At 36.1% G+C, this 25,292-nt stretch overlaps 1 protein-coding gene across 1 annotated transcript in view; it reads right to left on the bottom strand.

Moving 5' to 3' along the window:
* TMTC2 (transmembrane O-mannosyltransferase targeting cadherins 2) overlaps nt 1-25,292 on the bottom strand; it is a 405,001-nt gene that overhangs the window by 199,680 nt on the left and 180,029 nt on the right. The window contains exon 3 of the mRNA XM_043561689.1: nt 10,191-11,019. Coding sequence (XP_043417624.1) covers nt 10,191-11,019 — 829 coding nt within the window. The remainder of the gene's footprint in view (nt 1-10,190; nt 11,020-25,292) is intronic.

Raw genomic sequence — 25,292 nt, 5'->3', positions numbered from 1 at the left:
CACTAAATGACATTATCACATCAAGTGAGGTATATAAGAAAGAGAAGGGCTGGTTTAGTCTCCGGAAGTTCTAATCTTAACTAGCTGGCATCACAGCAGGGCATTCTCAGAGGCTATTACAGGACCTTTTGCAACAAACACATCCACTGGGCACATATGAGTGATTAATGAACATTACGCCCTGATGATTAGATTATGTGGTTTGGGGGACATAAATCTGTATTATTTTATCCATGAGTCTTAAAGTAATATTGACATGCAAACTAATTACATGTCAAGTTGATTAAAACCCATAGAGAAGCTATATTTTTTAAAATTTTTAAATATTTTTTTAAGTTTATTTTGAGAGGAGAGAGAAAGCATGCACGTGTACAAGTGGGGGAGGAGCAGTGAGAAGGAGAGACAGAATCCCAAGCAGGCTCTGCAGCATGTGGGGCTCGAACTCATGAACTGTGAGAGCATGACCTGAGCTGAGATCAAGAGCCAGACACTTAACCAATTGAGACACGAGTGCCCAGAGAAGCTGTATTTTCCTATCAAATAATCAGAATTGAGGTTAGGATACACTTTTTTAAATCCAACCTTTTAAGTTAAAACCTCAAAAGTAAGTATCTACTCTAGGTTCAATTTGGGAATGAGAACCAGTAGCCACAACCAAAGCATGATAGGCCTCAGAGCAAAGCACCACATAACCTCTTACTTCTAGAATCACATCCTAGAGCAAAGAGGCATGGCACAGGAAGGACTTTAGGGATGGTATCGCCTGCCCTCAAAAATGATCTAAAAATCATTATCCTAATGTGGAACAACAAAAGATACTTTAAAATCCCATATCACTGCTTCCAAATAATAGAGTTTCAAAAGCAAAAGTAGTCTCAAATATATCATTTATTTTTTTTTATTTTTTAATGTTTATTTATATTTGAAAGAGAGAGAGAGAGCAAACAAGCGCACAAGTGGTGGAGTTGCAGAGAAAGAGGGAGACACAGAATCCGAGCTGTCAGCACAGAGCCCAACGCAGGGCTCGGACCCACAAACTATGAGATCAAGACCTGAGCCGAAATCGGAAGCTTAACCGACTGAGCCACCCATGCGCCCCTCAAATATATCATTTAGACTGAAGATAAGAAAATACAGAATACAAAGATTTGTACAATATCATTAATTAATATGCTCATATTTTCATTACATAAGCCCAGAAACTCACTTCTACTTTAAAACTGTTTCAACACTCATACAAATACAGACAACACTATTCAATCTTAACCACTAGGGTGAACATGACTTGAAGCCAGCCTTGGAAAATATTCAGATTATTAAAAACAGAGTTAAGTAGAGAAATGAGGTATTGTATATCAGTATTGCACACCACCAAAGTGTATTTGTGAGACTCAGAGAGTAAGCCAACTGATGAAGTAAAAACAGATAATCTATCAACATATCAGAGACCTTCTGGTCTTTGCTGGTTGTCTCATGATATATAATTGAAGAAATTTACTCCCTTTCCCCAAGAGAAGAGAAGAAAGAAGAAAAACGATTTCTCGCATTTATTTTAGAAGCTCCCAGTTGCAATACACAGAGCCCCAAACATTATAAAACTGTGAGCTTCCTCTCCCATCCAGAAGAACTGCACTCACAGAAACAGTGCATTGACATCTCAGTAATCCCTGTTTTTGTCAAAATGTGACTCTCAGCTGTTTTACTAAATATCTCATCCAGTTCCTTCTCTCTAAATTTAAAATCCCTAGAAAGTTTCCTAATTAACATGTATGTCTACACTCCTTCCAAAAAAGATATTAATGTTGATATTTTAATATAATATCCTGCGGCGTTTTACATAAAAGAATTGAATTACGCTGTTTAAGATGACTGAATGAATGTTCAGAGTGGCAGCTAGTATTATTGGGAATTAGAATCCTAAACTCCTAAATGTATGACACAATAAAGCCTCTAATATAGCTCTGCCTTCCAGATGGTCTTTTTTTTTTTTAATTTCTCTCTACTATTTAATCAAATTGGATTATGGTTTCTTACTTGGAAAACAATATTATTATCTTTTAAATCAAAACTTTTAATATGTTTTATCCTTATTTAATTTTTAGTACACTAGTTAATATGTATATTCCTGCTAGATCCCCCTGGCTGGTAATATTCATATTCCAAAATAACATACAAGTTTAATACTAATATGCAAAGCTAAAAAGATGAGATTTCTAATTTAATACCTGTATGTAAAAATAGGGCTCACACTTTGTCTTGGCCATCTTCCCAATAGAATGATATATAAACATTCTCCTACAACTAACCCTTTTTCAAAAATTATTATAAGAGTTGGAACATCTCAGATTTTTCCATAATCCCGTGAGACTTACCTGAAATCTTTTAAATCCATGATCACCAGTGATGGGTGGATAGGGGTATACGCGTAATAAAGGCTAACTAAAAAACATGTTCTGTTTGTTTTCTTAAAAGCCTGCAGTATCTGCGACATTATCTGTAACTTCTTATTACGCCAGGAAACAAATATATTTTACCCCTCTGTGATTTATAACAGTTAAATACCTCTAATTTCATTTTGTATTAGATAGTGCTCTGATATACTTGTCAGCTTACTTTAGTAACTTGGTTCTCTTTCGTTGAAAGAGAATTTAAAATTTCAAAAATACTAGTTTAAGACTAAACAAATGACTCTATGCTCAAAAATAACTTGTAATACAACTAATCATTTCTTAATAGATGCCAGATTTGAAATCCTTTCTCAGCCTCCCCATCCTGGCAGCAGGTGGAACGCAAAGTCCAGACATCCCCTCCTTGTACAGAATGCATAAAAATGCTAGATCAAAAAATAAAAATATTTGTTAAGGGATGTATTAGTTGGTAGGAAAGTTAAGGGGAATCCCTAGGTCTAGAAACTGCTTGCAAGCAGGAATCCATAAGGGTAAACAGCTCTGAGGATGTCATTCACTCTGCATATGTGACGTTATGATGAACGAGGCCTTGGGCTTTAATCAGCTTTAAGTGAGAGTTCAGATTGCAGAAACCACATAAACTCAAGCCCCTGAAAGCAAACAGCCTAAAGAGATGAACTAGACAAAATCAAACAAACGAGCAAAAAAAAAAAAAAAAAAAAAAAAAAAAAACCTCAGAGGAGAAGGCAAATGCATTCTCTGTCAAAAATATCTGGACAAACAGAAAAAAAAGAATAAAAAAATTCCCTGGGAATTCCTATACATAAATTCACCTTCACAAAGTTTGGGACAACACAACATCTGTTGTTCAAATCCTCTCAAAGTAAAAATATGTTTTAAACTAATCTTGCAACAGAGATTTCCAAAAAGATAGTGTGAGAACATTATGTATAGCTTTGTGCAAATAAATTTGAAACTAGTTAAACTGAACAAGATCCAGGAAGAAAAAAAAATCCTGAAATCAATCCAAAAGTCAATCTTAAATGTTTTCAAAATCATGGAAGAAATGAAGAAAGTAGAATAAATTATGTCCACCTATAAACAAAACCTCAGGCTCAGCCAGGTTTGCAGGTACATTCTGCCAATTACAAAGAAAAAGGAACTCTAGTTTTACTCAAAATCTTTCAGCAAACACAAAAGAAGTAATACTCCCAAACTGATTCTGAAAGATTAATTGATTCTAAAACCAGAATACGATAAGCACAAGATCCGAATTGCCAATCTCATTCAGGAACATGGGTAAAAAACAAATTTAGAAGAATATAAAAATGATAACACATTATAATTCTTGGGTTTACTCCACGAATGCAAAGTACATTCATTAGAAAATCTATTAATATAAATCATCAAATTAACAGATTGAGTGGGGGGAAATCTGTGACATTATCAACATTAATTCCTAAAAACAAATCTTAAACTAGAAATAAGAAGAAAACTCTACAGATAAAAGCATCTACAGAAAAACCTACAAAATGCCCGTAATTAATGGTGAAATACTAAAAACATCCTTTTGTGAACAAGAATGAGACAAAAAATTTGCTGTCGTCACTTCTGTTTAACATTGTAATGGAGGTTCTAGCATAAAATAAAAGAAGTTAATCAAAAGAAACAAAACTGAAAAAAGACGAATGGGGGAAGGTCTTCAAAGATACTGGTCTAATGTGTTCTTAAGCTGTGAAATGGCTACTTGTTTTGGTAGTATTCTTTAAACAGTATGTATACACATTTCTCATCTTTTCAGATATATTTAGGAAGAGCAAAAATGTTTGCATTCTAAGTATCAATCACAAAAACTAGTATGGAAATCAGAATAATTTAACTTCATATTTGTTTTAATAACACGCTGGTTTGAATTCCTTTGAAATATAACCACTGGTAAAATGTATTCAATCTAAGGCAATGTTAATTTTAGGTTTTAGAGTTTTCGAAAGCCCATAAAGATTCGAAAAGTTTTGTTATGGACAATTTTAAAGACAGGGTAAGTAGTGTGTCACCTGCTTCATATTGTGGTCCAGTATTTTTTTTTTCCCCCATACAACTGTACTTGGGGTCATGAGAGCTGGAACTAAAGAAAAGATTTATATGTCACTTCCATTCTTAGAGGCAAGGAAACCTGATGCTTTGGAACGTCTGTAGCTACCCCATCCCAACTAAAAAGCAACCACTGATTCCTTCAAAACTCAAATGTTTTAAACTGGCCTTATTTTTTAACAATTTAACATATTTATTTTTTAAAATACTTTGGTTGAGCTAATGAGACATTTTCCTTTTATTCTTGCCACTCCCATTATTTTATATTTTAATTTTCTACTCAAGAGAGAAGAGATGGATTGAGGTGAAGCCACATAGAATTTCTCTACTCTGTGGAAGCCTGAATTAACTTTGTAGTATTTTTCTCGCAATCAGCCTTTCCTGGTGCTTTTTGCTAGCTCTCTCCTATCACATCTCTCTGTTAAAAGTGAAAATCTGTATTTTACAGCTTTTTAACCCAGGCCAGCTGGTCTTAAGTAAAATGCTACACTCATTGCCCTTCCTGACTTTACTGCTAAATTTTATTTTTTTATAAAAATTTAAACCCCTTTTAAAATATTTTCATCTTACTTCAGAAATAACAAAATAAATTACCGAAGAAATACGGGAACATTTACTATACAATTTCAGTGTTAGCTGTTTAAATGCTAGCAGTTCACCACAATTAAAGAAGACACTCAACTAGAGGTAAACAAAAACTCATACCATAAAATCTACAATGAATTAGTCAAGTTTCACATGACTTGAAGGTTTAGATTTCACTTAAATTATGAGTTGTTTCCTAAGTAAAATGCTATTCCCTCAACACACTTGCTGCTTGAAATCAGAAACTACATGGGGTTGAAACAGCACTATCAGTTTTACATAATTCCAGGAAGAAAGAAAAATCGTCAAACTCCATATGGCTGCAACAACTATTTTCTATCCTTTTCAATATCAAAATGGGCAGTGTTTGTCATGTGCATAAAGAGGAACTGAATATAGAACCCTTGGGTAATCACCTTTAGAGTTTTAAATACGTGTGTCATTAAATATACATCACTTATATCATTTCACATATTTACATTAGAAACAGACATTAAAATAAACTTTACCTTTTGGACAAGTTTTCCTTGGATTAACCCTGTTTAATTGCTCCTATTTTTCAAGAAATTATTTTCAAACAATTAAAAATCATAGTCATGTTGTTTAAAGCAAATTGATAGTTAATAAACAAACTCTTCTAAGGAAATTACTTGATTTTTCTAATCTATAACTTAAAAAAATTTAAATGCCTTTGGGATACCAGATATGCCACCTATATGCTATCATTCTTTGTTAAGTTTATGTGTTCACTGATCTGTTTCTGGATAATAACTTTGTTAGTCTGTGCTTATGACCTTAATGAATAAGGAAGTGGGCAAATAGTTGGTTTTAAGGAAGATGGTGATGAGTTTGAGGTACTGGCAAAACATCCAAGTGGAAAAGTTCCACGTGGATAAGAGGTCATGAGGAAAATAATTTAGAAATTCAATTACACATTTACCAACCCCCTACTATATATACCAGGAAGTGTTCTAGAATCTATACAAAAAGGAAAATAAAGGCAATCTTTGGACAGAACCTTGAGAATGAATCAATTTAGGAAAGAGGCCATCCTATAGAAGAAAGAGCTGTGGAAAATGAGAGAAAGAAAATGAAAATTGGGTAGTGCCTTCAAAAAAGCCACAGTAGCAGATCGATGGTACCCAATTCTCCAGAGAGCCAAACATATGGGGATTCAGAGAAAGCCAGAGGCCACGAAGTGTGATCATACATGTAACCACTTTTAATGAATTAAAAAACGGTTTTTTTCAAGCAGATACTAATCAATATGGTTTCCAAAATATGTTGTTTTAAACACACACACACACGCCCGCATACAAACACTTTCAAATATTATGTGTGTTGCTCCTTAAAGCAGTCATCAGAGAAAATTTCCTCTTTCCTAAGCACAAAAATGCAAAGAGTCATTGTGAAATCAGCAAACTACAGTAATCAACTATGTCTAGTATTTTCCTGACATTATCAACCACATAATGAGACAGGACTTGTGGTTTACATAGTCCAAATCAGCTATCATTTCTCCACCATCCAGATTTAAACCATAAATTAGCAGCACAGTCACTACGACAGGCTTCACCCATCATCATTTGCATCCAATCAGTTAATGACTGGCAGCTGTCTACAGGACCCATTACTGAAGGCAACAGCTTTAATGTATAATGCTTCATGAGGCTTCAAATCATATTCTGTTAAAGCACATGGTAGACTGAAGTGCTCTAAAATTTGCAAAAGCTTTCAAAGGAGGGGGAAAAAATAACTCAATGAAATAACTGTAATCTCTGACAACCTTAAAAAGGACTGGCTTTAAAGGGTTTCTAATCTTTTGCTAGACTCAAATAACAGGAGACTAAAAAAAAAAAAAAAATTACCTAAAGGAAGATCACTACCAGTCTCATAATTCCTAAGGAAGTAATCATAGCCAGCATTATTATTAGCATGTTATAAATAGAAAAAAATAAAGAACCTAGTTTTGCCCTGTGTCAAAATGGAAGCATATGGCACAGAAGGGACTCATGGAATCCCAAACTACCTCCATTTCCTATTCTATCCCTCTTATTATGAAGTATATCTCAGTTCCTTATCTATCAACAGCATAATATTTAACACTTTCATCTTCTTCAATGCATATACATTGTATCTCTAAAACTGATTATAAATTCTTCAGGGAGAAAGACTATGACTTTCACATTTATTATTCAATATATTCATTACAGAATGCCTTCTCTTCTCTAACAGGCAAGAAAACAGAAGCAGGGAGGTCAAGTGAGAGGCTTTTAGTAGTAATCCCATGAAAGATGATGGTGGCTTGGGCCATAGTGGTAGTAGTGGAGGTGATAAAAAGTAGCCAAGTTCTGGATATATTTTTAAAGACAGAGCCAAGAGGAGTTGCTGATGAAGCGGATGTCAGTGTTAAAGAAAAAGAAGAGGTATGGATGACTCTAAAATAGTGGTCAGAGTTGCTGGGAAAATGAAGTTACCATCAACTGAGATGGTCAAAGCTGTAAGTAAAACAGGGGTACAGGTGATGGTGATGGGGTTGCAGGGCGGGAAGAGGGGAGGGGTACAGGGTTCAGGAATTCAATTTTTTTTGCGAGAGAGAGAGCAAGTGGGGGAAAGGGGCAGAGGTAGGGAGAGAATCTTAAGCAGGCTTCACGCCCAGCACAAAGCCAGACACAGGGCTCAATCTCACCATGGTGAGATCATGACCTGAGCTGAAATCAAGAGTCAGATGCTTAACCAACTAAGCCACCCAGGCACTCCCCAGGAATTCAATTTTTGAGGTTTCAAAGGACTCATAATACTAGTCAGTGATATATTCACTTAACTAATAATACTTAGAGCACCTAAATATTACCTTAGTACTTCTCAAGTACTAGGAAGGAGACAGGAAAATATATTGGAAACCAAGGAAATGCTTAATAATTGTTTTACTGAGTGAATGGATGAAGAATCAAGCATTTTAACCATGTCACCAAAATAACTTAATCAAAATTGGAATTATAACTGTTAAAAGTATATTAGCCAAATATATCTAGAAATGTATCTGGAAAGTACCTAGGAGTTTACAAAATGCTTTTCCACCTATGCTGGGACAGGGATAGCATCTGAATATCTGCTCCTCCCTCCCCCTCCCCCCCACCCCCCCACCACACACTTCTTCAAGAGTAATGAAATTTGGCTGGATACTTGGCTTCTCAGAAATAAGATAACATTTTCCAGCCTTCCTTGCAGCTAGGTGTGGCCAATAGTCAGTGAGCACACATGGTGTGTGCAATTTCCGTGATACACTCTTAAAGAGAATGGGTACACCCACCACTTGCACTTTTTTCTCTCTTCCTGTTAGCTGAAGTGCTGATGTGATAATGACCCATCTTGGACCATGTGGACAGGGTGACACTACCGAGATGGCAAGGGAACAAAAGAGAAGGAGCCCGAATCCTGAAAACCCATGGCGCCATCTTATCAGCTCTGGGCTGCATATACTTAGATTGTTACATGAAAGAATAAAGCTTCTATCTTAGTTAAGCCACTGTTATCTTGGCTCCTTGTTACAGTAGGTTAACCTGAAACTTAACCAATGAATTTAATAAATCTGCAGAAGACCCTGTGATGAAATTAACACGCTGGCTTTTTTATTTTTCATTCCTTACAATGTATCTGGTTTTAAACAGCAGGAAAATAAACTGGCAACATAGCCTTGCTTTATATACTTTCATCTACCAGTGAAGAAAAACCAGCTGAAAAGCATTCTGTTGAGAACTGATTGCAACATTTTTTACAGCAAGAATTGGGTTTATGCATTCACTAAACTGTGCAGCATTCACTACCTACAAAAGCCACATGGTAAAGATTTGTTTCCACACAACTGAGGAATTCTCTGCTATGCACTAGCTCAATTTTAATGTTTCTACTCCCATTAAAATCCCTGCAATCTATTAAGTATTGCAAGTACCAACAATTACCTCCTTGGCTTAAAGAAATGAGTAGCTGCTCGCTGAACTCTTAATTGGCAATCAGATAAGGATAACAGAGTTGCTTCTGGGGTATCTAGATCTTTGCATATATATTCCAAGACCCATCAGTATGTCACTCCATACATTTGGAACAGTTTTACACTTTTTGTATTTGAATACTCGTTCAGAACTGTGTTAGAAAAAGTAGAAAAAGTCCAGCTCAAATGCTATTCAGCTACCATAATGTAAAAGATAAATAACTTTAAAAATGGTTTATGAGGAACAGAACTAGTTAGCACTATTTACCATGATATATTTCTGCACTTAGAGGTGCACTTGTTTTCATTTAACTGCTCTCTGGCTTCTATCATTATTTCATTGCCTAAACCAGAGAAATCACTGTAACAGCTTTGACTACTCATTTATGCTTTAAGGGAGACTTTCTATTCTGGCTAAAGAGTCTGTGATTTGCTAAAATAGTTTTCTAAATCAAAAACAATAATGAAATATATGATCAATCTTATCGTATAGTGAACTTTATTTCCCTAAGTGACTTAAGAACTCTTAAGTAAGAATGTGCTAGCTGCCTGGCAACATCCAGGTTATTTAGCCTCTCGGCAAAGCTAAGGGTGACTCACACTTGTATGCGCACACACTGACACCTAGAGACACAATTCCAAGATTCAGAGGTAGCCTTACCTCCAAATCTTTTAAAGATGTCGATGCAAGTCGTATGCTATTTCCTCAGGCAATGTTTGGAAAACAGGAAAGCTAACATATACTCAAGAGGGACAGCCTGACTTTCATTACATGATGAAAGAGATGATGTCTATTTAAGTATTTAAAATATAGAAACCAAGCATTTTTCTCAATTCTTACGACAGTCAATACTTTCACACACGCATTCTAATTCCTCTGGACAAATGCAGTCCAGAACGTAAGAAAATACCTGCCTATTCCAAATACGGAATTCTGGATACGTCTTTAATTGGCTGCACTGCTCATCTCTCCAAAAAATGAAATGAAAGGGAGATAGAGGTATTGTGTAAAAGGACCTTTTCCTCCTTAATACTGTGTTTTTAGGCAAGAAGCAAGGACATAAAAAGGCACAGTGAGTAAACTGTCCAGGCAAAAGTATAAAATAAAATATTACCTTTAGCTGGGTTTACTTTTATCCCTGACCTATACAGCATTTCCTCATTCTGCCAGTCTCCATTCCTGATTGCAGTCTTGAGTCCATAGAAAACAATTAATGTAGCTGTAGCATAAAAAATCAAGCTCTTGAGAAACCGCTTTTGGACTTTGACATAAAGGGCTCTGGCACCCACTGTAACAAGGAGGCAGAAGCCCATACTAGGAATATACAATACTCGCTCTGCAATTACAAAGCCCACATAGAAAAACAGGTTCGTGGCAGGAACAAATGGTATTATTAACAAAGATAAAGAAAGAACAACAATGTTCTCGGTAGAAGGAAGTTGTGTTCTCTGTGATACATTATTTTTAATGCCATTTTCTACTTTGGATGCAAAGCTGGGCTTAATCTCTGAGTTCCGGTACTCCACATCTGAATGGCAGCTATGTCCATTTGCATTCTGCTTGCCATTTGTTACAAATTTCCCATTGCATTCTCTTTCCACGCCTGGGCTCTTCAAGCCATAGTAGGCAAGGAGGAGGAGTCCGACATAGAAGGCCACAGTGTGTAGGTTTCTCCAATCACAAATTGTTTTCAGCAGAGGCACAGCATCCATTGACCAATCAAAACTGAGTGTATCTGGGCATAGCAACAGCCAAAGGTTCTTGGTTGGCAAGTAGAAGAAAGTGAGTGTCCGAGCCAAAAGGCTATCCGAATCAGCAGCTGGGTTGTCAGAGTTGGAAAAGCTTGGTGGCTTGTTTCCCATCCAGTATAATCGGGCACCCAAAAGCGAAGTCCCCCAGAAAGTTAACAAACTAATGCTGAGGAAAAGAGACAAGTTCTTCCTCTGAAACCAAAAGAGAAGGGGAAAAAATTAAGACCATCGGCAATACAGCATGGGACCACGACATTTAGAGACAAAAAGACATTCTGAAGTGGACAGTTCAAACCACACTCGGTTTTAAATACATGACTTTATTTCCATCTCCTTTTAAACAAGTTTAGGGGGAAATTTAACCTGAAAAACAATGGGCTCTGGAAGCCTACTTTGTACGTGACTTTTGACGAGCATTTTTTATTTTTTCTTCTTGTTCTAAAATACCAATAACCGAAACTTCACTTTCTTGACCTCTATAAAATGGATTGAACGTATTTCCCTCTCAGAACTGTGTCAGGTTAAATGGAGACCACAGTGTAAAAGTACTTAGTACTGTGCATGGGATATAGAAGACATCTGATAACGATCTTCTTTCACCTTGGGGTTTAGATTCTAGGGAAAACCAAGAGCAGGCATGCCCCAAAATATGGAGTATGACAAGATTCTGCTTGGCTCAAGGGAATAACAGCATTTAGCTCTGTCTATGCCAGTCCTCATTTCACTGTCTTGAATTTTCTTGCAGAATTTATAAACCAGGCTTTCATCTGCTACCCCATGCTGTCACTGACATCAGTGACATCAAACATTTAATAACACTCTTCATGAATCCCAAATTTCCCACACCGATGACAACTTTCTAAAAATAAAACGACTTCAGTAATGTACTTCCTTATTTCAAGAGAAAGATGGAAGATTACAAGAGGAAGACCAAAGGGCATTCTTGCTAATGAGAATTTTCTGGCAAAGTCTTTCAACCTGAGTGAGAATTTAGTGACCTCAAACAATCTAAGTCCTGAAGAGGCAATGGAAAGGGGGAGGGATGGACAGTATATCCCAATTTTAATGATTCCTTGGTAATGCAATATCTTACTGCTCACATTGACACTGTATATAATTATACATTAATGACAACCAGAATGGTGCTTGGAAACTTAAGGATATGACAAATATTTAGTTTAAAAAACAACCCACAGGGGCCCCTGGGTGGCTCAGTCGGTTAAGCATCTTATCTTCAACTCAGGTCATGAGTTTGAGCTCTGTGTCAGGGTCTGTGCTGATAGCTCAGAGCCTGGAGCCTGCTTAGGATTCTGTGTCTCCCTCTTTCTCTGCCCATCCCCCACTCACTCTCTCTCTCTTTCTCTCAAAAATAAATAAACATTAAAAAAAATTGTGAACAACCCACAAAAAGGCAACAATAGCACAAATATAAATGGGACTACATCAAACCAAAACACACACACACAACAACAACAACAACAACAACAACCCAAAAAAACCACTTCTGTAGAGCAAAGGAAACCATCAACACAACAAAAAGGCAATCTAAATATTTTCAAATCATGTCTGATAAGGGGTTAATATCCAAAACATACAAATAACTCATACAACTCAAAAGAAAAAAAAATTAATCTGATTAAAAGTTGACATAGGATCGAAATGGACATTTTTCCAGGGAAGACAAAGAGATAGTCAACAGATACATGAAAAGGTACTTAACATTCACTGATCACCAGGGAAATTTAAACCAAAACTACAGTGTGATATCACCTCACACCTGTTAGAATGGCTATTCTCAAAATGACAAGAAATAGTAAGTGTTGGCAAGGATGTAGAGAAAGGAAAAAAAAAAAAAAACACTTTTGCAGAGCTGGTAGGAATGTAAATTAGTGCAGCAACTATGGAAAACGGTATGGAGGTTCCTCAAAAATTGAAAATAGAACTACCATATGATCCAGAAATTCCACTTCAGGTATTTTTACAAAGAAAACAACATCACTATCTTAAAAAATATATATATCTGTTCCCCTATGTTTATTGCAGCATTATTTATAAGAGCCAAGACATGGAAACAACATAGGTGTCAATAGACAGATGAAAAATAACACGCATGCTATATACATTCGATGGAGTATTATTTGACCACAAAAAAAGAAGGAGGGGAGCCTGGGTGTTTAGTCACTGAGTGTCTGACTCTTGATTTCAGCTCAGGTCATGATCTCTCCGTTCATGTGATCAAGCCCTGCATCAGGCTCTGAGCTGAGAGCAGTGAACCTGTTTGGGATTCTCTCTCTCTCCCTCTCTCTGCCCTTCCCCAGGTCACGCTCACTCACTTGCTCTCTCTCTTTCTCCCAAAATAAATAAATAAGATTAAAAAGAAGAAGAAGAAGAAGAAGAAGAAGAAGAAGAAGAAGAAGAAGAAGACGACGACAGAGGAGGAAATCTTGCCATTTGCAACAACCTGGATGGATACTGAGGACATTATGCTAAGTGAAATAAGTCAGCTGGAGAAAGACAAACACTTAACCTTAAAAAACAAAAACCCCAAAGTCACAGAGAAAGAAAACAGATTGGTGGTTGCCAGAGACAGGGATGAAAGGCTTGTCAAAATGGATGAAGGGGTGAAGGTGGTCAAAGGTACAAACTTCTAGTTATAAGAGAAATAAGTTCTGGAGATGTCATGTACATCATGATGTCTACAGTTAACAAAACTGTATTGCATATTTGAAAGGTGCTAAGAGAGCAGATCTTAAAAGTTGTTATCACAAGAAAAAAATGTGTGTGTGGTAACAGATACTAACTTACTGTGGTGATCATGTGCATTATATACATACACCAAATCATATGTTGTACATCTAAAACTGATACAATGTTAAACGTCAATTATACCTCCATTTTAAAAAGTCCACCAAGAGCAATATATCTTACGCATGTACAACCTCTATTAAAACAGTCTCTGTGTATTATATGCAACTGCCATTGGATTCTCTTCCTCAGACTCTTTCTCGTTCACCCCACCTTCAATTGCTGGAAGCCACAGAATTGGTCATGGACCATCCGCTCCATCTCTGTTGTTAACCTAATGATCTTAGCAAAGGTCCGTAATTTTAAAAAAAATATTAATATATGCTAATGATTCCACCTTAACCTTCCTTCATCTCCACAGTCATTTATTCAATTGCCTGTTGGGCACATTCACTTGTGTGAATCAAAATGTGGATCCACTTGTGTGGATTCAAAATGCCCAACATAGAACTTTGTACCTTCCCAACACTAAATAGTTCCTCCTCCAATCACCACCACAGAAGGTGGTAAAACTATGTAACCAGTTTCTTCTTTCCAGCCTTTCTCCTTCCCTCCACATTCGATCCATTACCAAGTAGTCTGACACTTCAGAATACATGCCAAATCTGTCCATTTCTCACCATCCCTTCTGTCATCATTTGATTCTCAAATGCCCTCTCTTGAATTAGCACGATAGTCTCTTTGTAACTGGTGACCCAGCACTTTTTTACATAGATTACATTGTTCCCAACTTTTAAAATCATGAAAGGGATCTTCCTCTAAGACCTTGGAAATTATCACTTCCAAAAAAAAGTTTCTAATTCATTGAGTTGTGTGTGCATGTGTGTGTGTGTGAGAGAGAGAGAGAGAGAGACAGAGACAAAGACAGAGACAGAGAATGAGAGAGAGACAGATGTATTACTTTTAAGTGTGAAAATTATTTTGAAAACTATTTTAAAGAAGGGGTACTTCTAGGTATAAAAGAAATGAGGAGGTTAGAAGTTAAAAATTCAAAACAAGGAAAATGAGAAACAGCAAACAGTTGGAAATTATGAGAATTTTAAGAGATGGTATTGTTAAATATCAGATCACAGTAATGATAAATTCACAGAATTAACTGCCTCAGTGTTTTAAAACATCTGTGGAAAACTTCAGTTCAAAAGTATTTGGGGTGCCTGGGTGGCTCAGTCAGTTAAGCATCTGACTCTTGATTTCAGCTCAAGTCATGACCTCACAGTTCATGAATTCCTGCCCCACACTGCACTATGAGAGCACAGTGCCTGCTTGGGATTCTCTCTCTCTCTCTCTCTCTCTCTCTCTCTCTCTCTCTCTCTCTCCCCCCTTCCCTGTTCATGCATGCTTGCTCGCTCTTGCTTTCTCTCTCTCTCTCTCAAAATAAAAAAAACTTAAAAACCAGTATTTCATATAATGATTTATGGAATTTTTAATGGTAAGGGGAGTAATATGTTCAGTCATCACCAATATTTCACTTTCAGGTCATTCTGGAAAAATAAAAAGGTTCAGACTCATTACCATCTAAAAATACCTTTCACAAACCCAGAAAAAGTCCCTTTTTATTGAGCTACAATTAGGAATTAAGACAGACAATGAGCCTCAGCATTTTGTTGTTGTTATTGTTATTCTTGGCTTAGTTTATCAAATCGATTCAACTCAGTTATTTGTAAGATAAGGTATGAGAGTTCTTATGAATTGCCACCACCGACTTGAAAGTTGAAACTACTAAAAATCCACACTCCGAAGATGAGAAGTCTAAGTCCAGGAAAGGGAACGTGATCTGAGTATAATCTTTGATGGTGGCATTGGGAAGTGACTGCAGTTCAACAGTGAAAACATAATGAATTCTTGAGCATACCATTAAGACTGCTGGCTGGGGCAGGCACTATCCTACTGCACACTGGATACATACCCGTGAGAAGACAGACATAGACCCTAAGCTTATAGAGTTTACAAGTTCTATTCTGTCTAGAAAAACACTTGAGGAGAAGAATCACAGTGCCTTAAAGGAAAGCTTTCAAATCTAAAGAACCATCAATATTAATTGTGAACTTCTAAAAATACTGATGCCTTTGTCTGACTAATAACTCCATAGGAGATCCTAATGCAGCCAAAGTTGAGAATTGTTACCTATTTGTACAAGTCTAAATCTTAGCACTGACACTGAAAATACTGTGGGATTCTGGCTTTCATTTCACAAAGTTTTAAGGCATATTTTTCTCATTCTAAGTGAATAAATCATAATGAAACATAAATAATGCTTTCTCCCAGGCTCTGGGACAAATTGGATTCTTAGTATAATAAATGAGTATCATGAAGGTCAGGTTACAAAGGAATTGAGATCTCTGTAATAAGTATAATTCAGAGCTGAAATATTCGAGTCTTGTTGCAATATACAGAAGACAAAAAATTTTTTTTTGCCCCAGGGGGTGGGGGTTGGGGGGGAACAGGCTCCTAAATGTGAATCACAAAAGGCAAATAATACAACAGAAAAAAAATAGATTAAAAAATACAGACAGGAAATTCAGAGAAAATACAATTATTATAATAAACAATTATAACTCATTTCCAATAAAAATGAAAAATAAAGTAAAAAGACCATATTTCAAAGAATCTAAGTGAAAAAAAATATTGGAAAAAAAGAATTGGCTATAAAAGTATAAAAGTCACTAAAATTGTGTTGAAATAAGAATCACTACAAATTGGGAAAATATAAATTAGTTTGGTAAGAAATTTGGAAGTATTAAGATAATTAATAATTTTTGTAATCTATTATTTGGTAACCTAATTTTTTTAATGTTTATTTTTTATTTTTGAGAGAGAGAGAGAGAGAGAGAGAGAGAGAGAGCTAGATAGAGTGGGAGCGGGGTAGGGGTCGGGAGAGAAGGAGACACAGAATCTGAAGCAGGATCCAGGCTCTGAGCTGTCAGCACAGAGCCCAATGCTGGTCTCAAACTCCTGAGCCATGAGATCATGACCTGAGCCAAAGTTGGAAACTTAACTGACTGAGCCGTTCGGGCACTAGTATTTGGTAACCTAGATTTAGTTACTCTCTAACAAAACCTCTTAGATCTAAATACAAAGGTTTCTAATGCAGCATTGATTATAAAAGCAAAAATAAGGAAATAGCTAAAAATTTCAAAAGTATGGAAATACATCATGGGATATCAACATGGCTCTGACTCTATAAGGCAACTAAAAGGAATAGACCAAGGGCGCCTGGGTGGCTCAGTTGGTTAAGCATCCACCTCTTGAGTTAGGCTCAGGTCATGATCTCATGGTTTGCTGGATCATAACCTGCACTGGGCTCCGCACTGGGTGCACAGCCTGATTAATATTCTCTCTCTCCCTCTCCCACTTGCACATGTGCACTCATGTTCTCTCTCTCTCTCTCTCTCTCTCTCAAAACGAATAAACTACACATATCAACAACATATAGTATATAGACACATATATTTACATATGTATGCATATATACCAACATGAAAAATACTGTAGAGCAATTAAGTAAATGAACCAAATCATTAGATAGTAACATGATTCATGAAAACTCAGGTTGCAAAAAATGTATATTATAAAATTATATAGGCCATTCAGGAAAAAAAATCTCTTATTTTTCAGAAATGCATACAATATATATGTAGAGTCTTCCCCCGCCCCCCTCACGCATAGAAATAATTGAACCAAACATGAGATGATGCAATCTCTAGGGCAGGGCATGGAAGGAAGATGGATGGATGGATGAAAAGACAAAGATGGCTTCAAATTTGTGAGTAGTTGCCATTTATTCACGGCCCCCCAAAAAATGTAGCAGAAAAAAAAAGTTTTGACAATCTGATAGATCTAAACTGACATTTCTTGGGTTAAAACAATTTTTTGAAACACAAATACAAACAAATAATATTAATAAATCTAAACTCTGGTTATGGACACATAAGTGTCTATGTGTTAGTTCATATACTTTGCATGTTGAGTATTTACTGCAGCTATTATTTTATAATAAGTTTCTCAACCTTAAAAAATACTTTTCTATATCCTAATTCAGTCTATCTACAATTATTTTGTAATCCTTACCTTAATTTTGATAGAACACTTCTTAATTACCCAAGAAAATTAGATAAAAATACAATGAATCCAAATTGAGATAGAAAATTATAAAACTATTACCTAAAAATGTTCTTTTAGATCTAGGATATAACAATTGGCACATCTTTGAATCCCCAGAGATCAATACAGAGCCTAACATTTGTAGGCATTCAAATAAATGATTCTTAAAAACACTGACCCTCAAACCAAAAGTCCGTTTTTTGTCATTATCTCACACATTTTAAATCCTGTTATGGTAAATCCTCTCTCCCAATCCCCCACACAAAGAATTAAATGAAATAATAATGCACAACTCCAAAGCCAACTCGGTTGTCATCATACAGAGAAACCTGGCCTTGCACCTTCATATCACAACTTTTCTGCTTGACTCCATATCTCTCCATGGAAAATACACATAAAAGCAATGACATGTTCTGGAGAGCCATGTTCCTGAGTACAACTTCATGAATTGGAAATGGGAAAATGATTACATCCCTAAGAAGAATCGTTATCAGATACATTCTATGTCAATTACTGAATGGACAGGATTCCTTCATGTCTTACTTTTATTTTTTAAATGTTTGCTTATTTTTGAGAGAGAGAGAGAGCAGGAGAGGGACAGAGAGAGAGGGAGGGAGGGAGGGAGGGAGGGAGGGAGGGAGAGAGAGAGAGAGAGAGAGAGAGAGAGAGAGAGAATCCCAAACAGGCTCTATGCTGTCAGTACACAATCTGATGCTGGGCTTAAACTCATGAGTTTTGAGATCATGACCTGAGCCCAAACCGAGAGTGGGAGGGACGCTTAACTGTGTGAGCCACCCTTCATGTTTTAAATCACTATTCATTTATAAAATTAAGTAAGTCAGCTTTTTTTAAGTTAACCTCTTAAAAAGTTCTTTAACATTAAAAGGGAAATCAGCATGAGTCTCCATTTTATTAAAAAAATAGATATATATTTCTAATTTCAAAATTTTAGAGGGATTTTTGTGAACTGTCAGATATAGAAAATTGTAGAATGAAAATCAAATAAGGATATCAAGTTCATGGTTGACATTTTTATCTCTAGTCTTTGGAAACACTAATAGAATAAAAGCTATAATGAGCAAATAATGTGAAACTTATCATAAAACATCAAAATCTTTCTCACACATCACCTGAAATATGAAGGCAAAGCTGATCAGAAGAACCTGTCATATTAACTAGTGGTGATGCCTTTATACAAGCTCTGTAGTGCGTTATTTTCTTCTATGAGAGTCTTTGCCTAAAGAAATAGCACAAGAGAAGGGCAAAAATCAACTAGAACAGCTCCCCTCTCTACTATTCAAGGAAAACTGCCGTTCACAGTGGCAGCTTCAATATTGCCTTCTGATCTCAGATTCTGTGGGACATAAAGGAAACTGAAAAGGAATATTTTATACTCAATGAAAGAAAAATGTAAACATTCTGCCTTAGAGTATTAAAACCATCATGAGACTCATTTTTGGCAAACTAATGAAAACAAATTACTTAAGCATAAGGCTCATTTAATTCCAAATTAAGCCCTTGGCAATGATAGTAGAGTTGTAATAATAAAGCAGATAAAAATCAGTATCTGAAAGTTATAAGAATAACTGAGAGAAAAGGCTATCCAGACATAACAAAAATTTAGCATCCTTTACTTTGCATCCACTATTCATCATTGAAGTCATAAACTTTCCTTATATCAATAATATAGGATTTCTCCTAGCTTCCCTCCTTCTAAAATAGTTCTCATTGGAGACTCACCCCAAAACATGAATATAAAAGCATACTTTTCTGAAAATGTGACAAGAAGGGATGCATGGTTAAAGGTATAATTAGAAATTGTTTCTAGAACATATTCATATGATTTATCAAATTTCTGCCATCACCAAGTTGTCAGGGTATGTGTTTCCCCTAAAAGAAAAAAAAATGGGCTTCCTTATTAAAAATTACCCTAGATACAAGACAAACTTTTTTTTTTCCTGTACCAACTAACAGACAAAATAAAAGAATTTTAAAGGTTAGCATTTTATGACAGCTCAGAGCCTGGAGCCTGTTTCAGATTCTGTGTCTCCCTCTCTCTGACCCTCCCCCATTCATGCTCTGTCTCTCTCTGTCTCAAAAATAAATAAACGTTAAAAAAAATTAAAAAAAAAAAAAGGTTAGCATTTTAAAAGATATGATGAGGTTCAACAGATGGGTATATCCAGTCTTTGTGGAGAAAGAATTTGAAGATTAAGGGCATAAAAAAATATGTTAGTGAGATATTCAGCACTTTAGATTATAAGGAGTTCTTTTGTTTATTCAAGCTAACTTTATACTAGAGCATAATACTTTCCACTGACTTCAAACATCCCTCAAAAAGTATTTAGTTGTACCTATCCAGATAAACATATAGTAGCTTAATATATCAGTTACAGATTGAAATCCACTGATGAAAACTTAGACATCTTTTAGACCAAATTATAATTTACCAAACAAGGTTGTCATCAGGGAGACTACGCTTATATAAAAATCTAAAGAGGGGCGCCTGGGTGGCGCAGTCGGTTAAGCGTCCGACTTCAGCCAGGTCACGATCTCGCGGCCCGTGAGTTCGAGCCCCACGTCAGGCTCTGGGCTGATGGCTCAGAGCCTGGAGCCTGTTTCCGATTCTGTCTCCCTCTCTCTCTGCCCCTCCCCCGTTCATGCTCTGTCTCTCTCTGTCCCAAAAATAAATAAATGTTGAAAAAAAAAAAAAAATCTAAAGAGTATCAAAGCCTATTTCATGTAATTTGATTTAATGAATGACAAGATACTTATCCAAAATTCAAGACCAAATATCATTGGGTTGATTTTGTAGTAAAAGGTCACCAAAGAAAATAGGGTTTTTTAAATTTTAATTATAATCACAACTATTAGCCTGTTTTAAATTCCTCATAATCTTTATTCCTCCATATGACACTAGCTAACATTGGTTAAAAATGGGCATTTTAGAACATTTTTAAAATGTAACATGAAGAGAAGAAACCTAAGATTACCATCTATTCTTTCACTTAAACATAAATATCCATGAATCCATACTGATAAGTAAAAGATAAATAGATAGATAGATAGATAGATAGATAGATAGATAGATAGATAGATAGATAAAGGAGAATAAGACAAATCTCCCTTGCAGATGAATGTCAAATAATATTACACACACACACACACACACACACACACACACACACACACACACAGAGTCCACATCCAAGGAGAGAGAGCATAATCCTCACCCCATAAATACAGGTTGTGCATAGTGCCTTCTTCCAAAGAGAAAGGAGGGAATCGGGAGAGAATAACTTTGCAGTGGATAAACCTGAAAAACACTATCTCTGCCAGGTGATTAAGGTCACCCTTAATAGTGCTAAGTCATGTTGACAGCATGTACCCTTAATCCCTCGATGATATGTGATGAAAATGTCACTTTACTGGTGTTCTTCCTGTCTAAATCCATAAACCCAGTTGAATCATGAGAAAACCATCAGGCAAATTCCAGGGGAGAACGTTATACAAAATATCTGACTAGGAAGGAATCCTCAAAACTGTCAAGGTTATCAAAAACAAAGTCTGAGAAAAATCACAACCAGGAGAAGCCTAGGACTCATGACAAATAAATGTAATGTGCTATCCTAGATGGCATTCTGGAACAGAAAAAGGACATTAGGTAAAAATGAAGGAAATCTAAGTATGAACATTAGTTGATAATAATGTATCAGCACTGGTTAATTAATTGTAACATATATATTATACTTGCGTGTGATATCAGTAAATAGGTGGAACTGAGTGTGACCTACATGGGGACTTTGTTCTATCCAATTTTTCTGTAACCCTAAAACTGTTCTAAACAACAAAGACTATTTAAAGAATGGTTGTAACTAGAATAAAAGCCTTTAGAAACCAAATGAAATTAGATGGGCTTTGATAGATCAATATCTAAAAGCTGTGAATGAAGAAATATCAATTGAAAATGAACATCAGGGGTGCGCCCCAGTGGCTCGGTGGGTTAAGCGTCCAATTTTGACTCAGGGCATGATCTCCTCGTTGGTGAGTTCGAGCCCCATGTTGGGCTCTGTGCCAACAGCTCAGAGCCTGGAGCCTGCTTCAGATTCTGTGTCTCCCTCTCTCTTTCACCCTCCCCCACTCACACTCTGTCTCTGTCCTCTCTCTCTCAAAAATATTAAAAAAAAAACCAGCAAAAAGTAAAAAAAAAAAAAAATGAACATTAAGTGCATATTAACATTTTAACTGCTTTCAAAGTTGATCTAATAAGACGGAACAACAGAAGGAACTAGAACTCAGGTTAAATGAGCACAGTAACTTACACGTATTGTATGAGAGATAACATTAATTTCAAATCCTGTTTGGTTTTTGTCGGACACTCTACATTAATTGTAGGATACTATAAATACCCAAATGAGAAACAAACATCAAGGGAAGGATGTTTCTAAGCCCATTACTATGGTGTGTTTGTTGGCATGGTGACCCATTCTTCCTCATTAAGCTAACATGGGGAAATCAAGCAGTTAGCAATTTCTTGCATACCCATGGCAGGCTCCTTCTAGAGCTAACTATTAGGAACTGAAGTACCCAAAGAGTTCAATTACTGGAACTGTAAGGGGTGTGCCACAGCCCCTAACCCATTACACTAAAAGCAAGCCCCTGAATGCCAGCCTTCAGAGTAATCTTGTTTAGCTTAAAATAAGAGGTTTAACACTTCCCACCAGGCAGTGCACTATGGTCAAATCGGGTTAGCCACGAAACAATCCAGCCTTTATGAAGAAAATATGTGAAGAAAATATCCTTTTGTCACCTAAGAAACAAAAAATACTTGAAACAAAAGAAGACACCTCTTTTTGACTATCAAACTACTTTTGGTTTTTATTAGATTCCTTTCCTTGCGCTTTAAGAATACACCTAATGGGGGGAATCAAAATAAAAGAGCGCAACATTAATTGAATTTGGGAAAGGAACTCCTTTCTATCCATCTTTCCTCAAGTGGGCAACTGCATTGCAAATGCATTTCCTGCGCCAATGGATTAAACTGTAACATTCTTTTAACTCTGTGTGGCTTTAGTGCGACAAACCAGCCATTATGAGATGTGTTCCAGTCTCATTAATGAGTTAAGCATGTGAGCCCAGCATTTTGGAAACCTAAAGAGACAAATTATAATGAGACTTCACTCAGTGGGAAGGCCTAGACATAGCCTTCTTCTCTCAAAGATATCATAATAGCCAGCTATTTAATGAGTGTGGGACTTTCCTATGAAGATACAATAGACACCAATAAAAAAAGGAAGACTTCACGCAGACAAATAAAACAATATATACATCATATGGGTAGGTATCTGTTAATAAACATCATTTCAATGCTTATTATTTTGAAATGGAAATATGCTCTCCCTCTATAATTATTTGTGTCTTCTGCTAAATATAGAGTAAATTCAATGTCAAAGTAGACACATGATTATTTTCTTTTACTCACAGATAAAAATGTAGCCCTTTATCTAAACATTTTTCATGTCGATTTTGTCCTTATTCTCAAAACACCACACTGATTTATGAAATAACACTTGTTTCTTTTATTGGGAAACTGAGGCAGAGTAATTGGTGTTTTGAAAGAAAATTGTTCACTTGAGAAAACATCCATCAATTTTGTAATTCTGTAACTGAATTTTGTAATTCAATATCTGGTAATTACAACTATTCAGAAATTCCCAGACAACACTGTGCCACGCATTCAGGCATTATAATTATTAGTCATTCAGAGCAGAATCAAACAGAACTGGAATCCTCACAAGATCAGCTGAGTAGCAAATTCTGGGTTTACTAAGCAAGCAAAGGGGTCATTACCTATTCTCCCCCCTTGCTTCTCCTAAAAGATAAAAGTGTAAATAAACAACCATGCCAAATTTTCATGTACATCAGAGCAGTAAAGGGAGTTACAGTTATTAGAATCTGTTACAGAAAAAAATAACTCCACATCCAAATCTTTGTTGAGTGGACTATTTGGTTAATTCCCTTTAATATAGGAAGAGATGTAAAAAGCAGCAAATTGGAGCTAATAGCAGTAACCTAGAGCCAGTGATTTGAAATTACTTTAATGTTTGTTTGTTTGTTTATTTTTACAGAGAGAGAGAGAGAGTCCCCACACACACACACACTGGGGGTAAGGGCAGAGAGAGGGAGAGAGAGAGAGAGAGAGAGAGCCCCCACACACACTGGGGGTAGGGGCAGAGAGAGGGAGAGGGAGAGGGAGAGGGAGAGGGAGAGGGAGGAGAGGGAGAGGGAGAGGGAGAGGAGGAGAGAGAGAGAATGAGAATCCCAAGTATGCTCTGCACTGACAGTGCTCAATCTCAGGAACCCAGGACTCAATCTCAGGAACCATGAGATCATGAGCTGAGCCGAAATCAAAATCAGTTTAACTGACTGAGCCACCCAGGTGAGTCTGAAAATACTTTAAAAACAAAAATTGAGTCTAGACAAGAGTGACATGGGAAACAAAAAGTATAATTTTAGTTTTCATGAAAAGAAGAGCCATCTTTCACACCTATACATCTTATTACTCTGAAAGTGAATTTCTTTTTTAAAAATAAAATAGTAACATAGATGGCAATATTTATTATAAATGGGACAATTTTTCTAAGAGCATCAATTAATGTTTGTATCACCAAATAAGCATTTTTAAATGCATACCTTTATTAGCTGGAATTAATCATCAAGAACAACCTTTAAATTATACCTACTTTAGGAATAATAAACTAGTTGCATGTTTCATGTTATGCAGACAGAGAAATGATTGATATAGCTGCCAAGTGGCCATAAGCCAGATGTTTGGGAACAAACAAAAATACTAAAGTTTTTCAGTTCAGAACTGTTCTGATAGCCTCTCCAAGAATCTCTTCCTGCCAGAAGCAACTTGGCAAAAGCAATTTTTGGAACCTACTGGAGGTGGCTACCAACCTAAACAGATGAAATCGTTGTGTAAATGTAACCTACCACATTTTTTTCTTTTCCTCTTTTATTATGAGTTTTGAAATTCAATTATATACTAACTTTTTAAAGATACATATGGGAATGGAGGTATTCAATAAGGTCATAGGCAACTTCAGAAGAAGATTCTGAAACAAGAAGGAATTTGAAAATTGTGAAATCCACAGCAGTATTTGTCCTCCACTTGAATTAAGACTTCAATACAACCCAAAAGTTTGATCTTGCTTCAAATTGGTTAGAAAAAGAATTCTGCATTTATTAAATCCCTATTTGGAGGGCCATTAAAACTCTCCCCATTAATCTTCCTTTTTAAGCACATCCACCCTTTGTAGTTATCATTAAAGTACTGGTTTTCAAATCATTTCAGACCGGGTTAAAATCTGGTATTTTTTTTTTCATTAAGATGTGTATCTTTGATTTTTAGCATTAACACACACACACACACACACACACACACACACACACACACACACACAGAGTTTTAAGTACGATTTACTGCAAAGATCTCTCATGATTCTTCAAAACATATCTGGATAATTCTTTCAGCCCGACATAGCTCCAATTAGCAC

This window comes from Prionailurus bengalensis, chromosome B4 (assembly GCF_016509475.1).
Source record: "Prionailurus bengalensis isolate Pbe53 chromosome B4, Fcat_Pben_1.1_paternal_pri, whole genome shotgun sequence".
Classification (NCBI taxonomy): domain Eukaryota; kingdom Metazoa; phylum Chordata; class Mammalia; order Carnivora; family Felidae; genus Prionailurus; species Prionailurus bengalensis.
The sequence above is the reverse complement of the archived record's forward strand: the minus strand, read 5'-3'. Positions and strand labels throughout refer to the sequence as shown.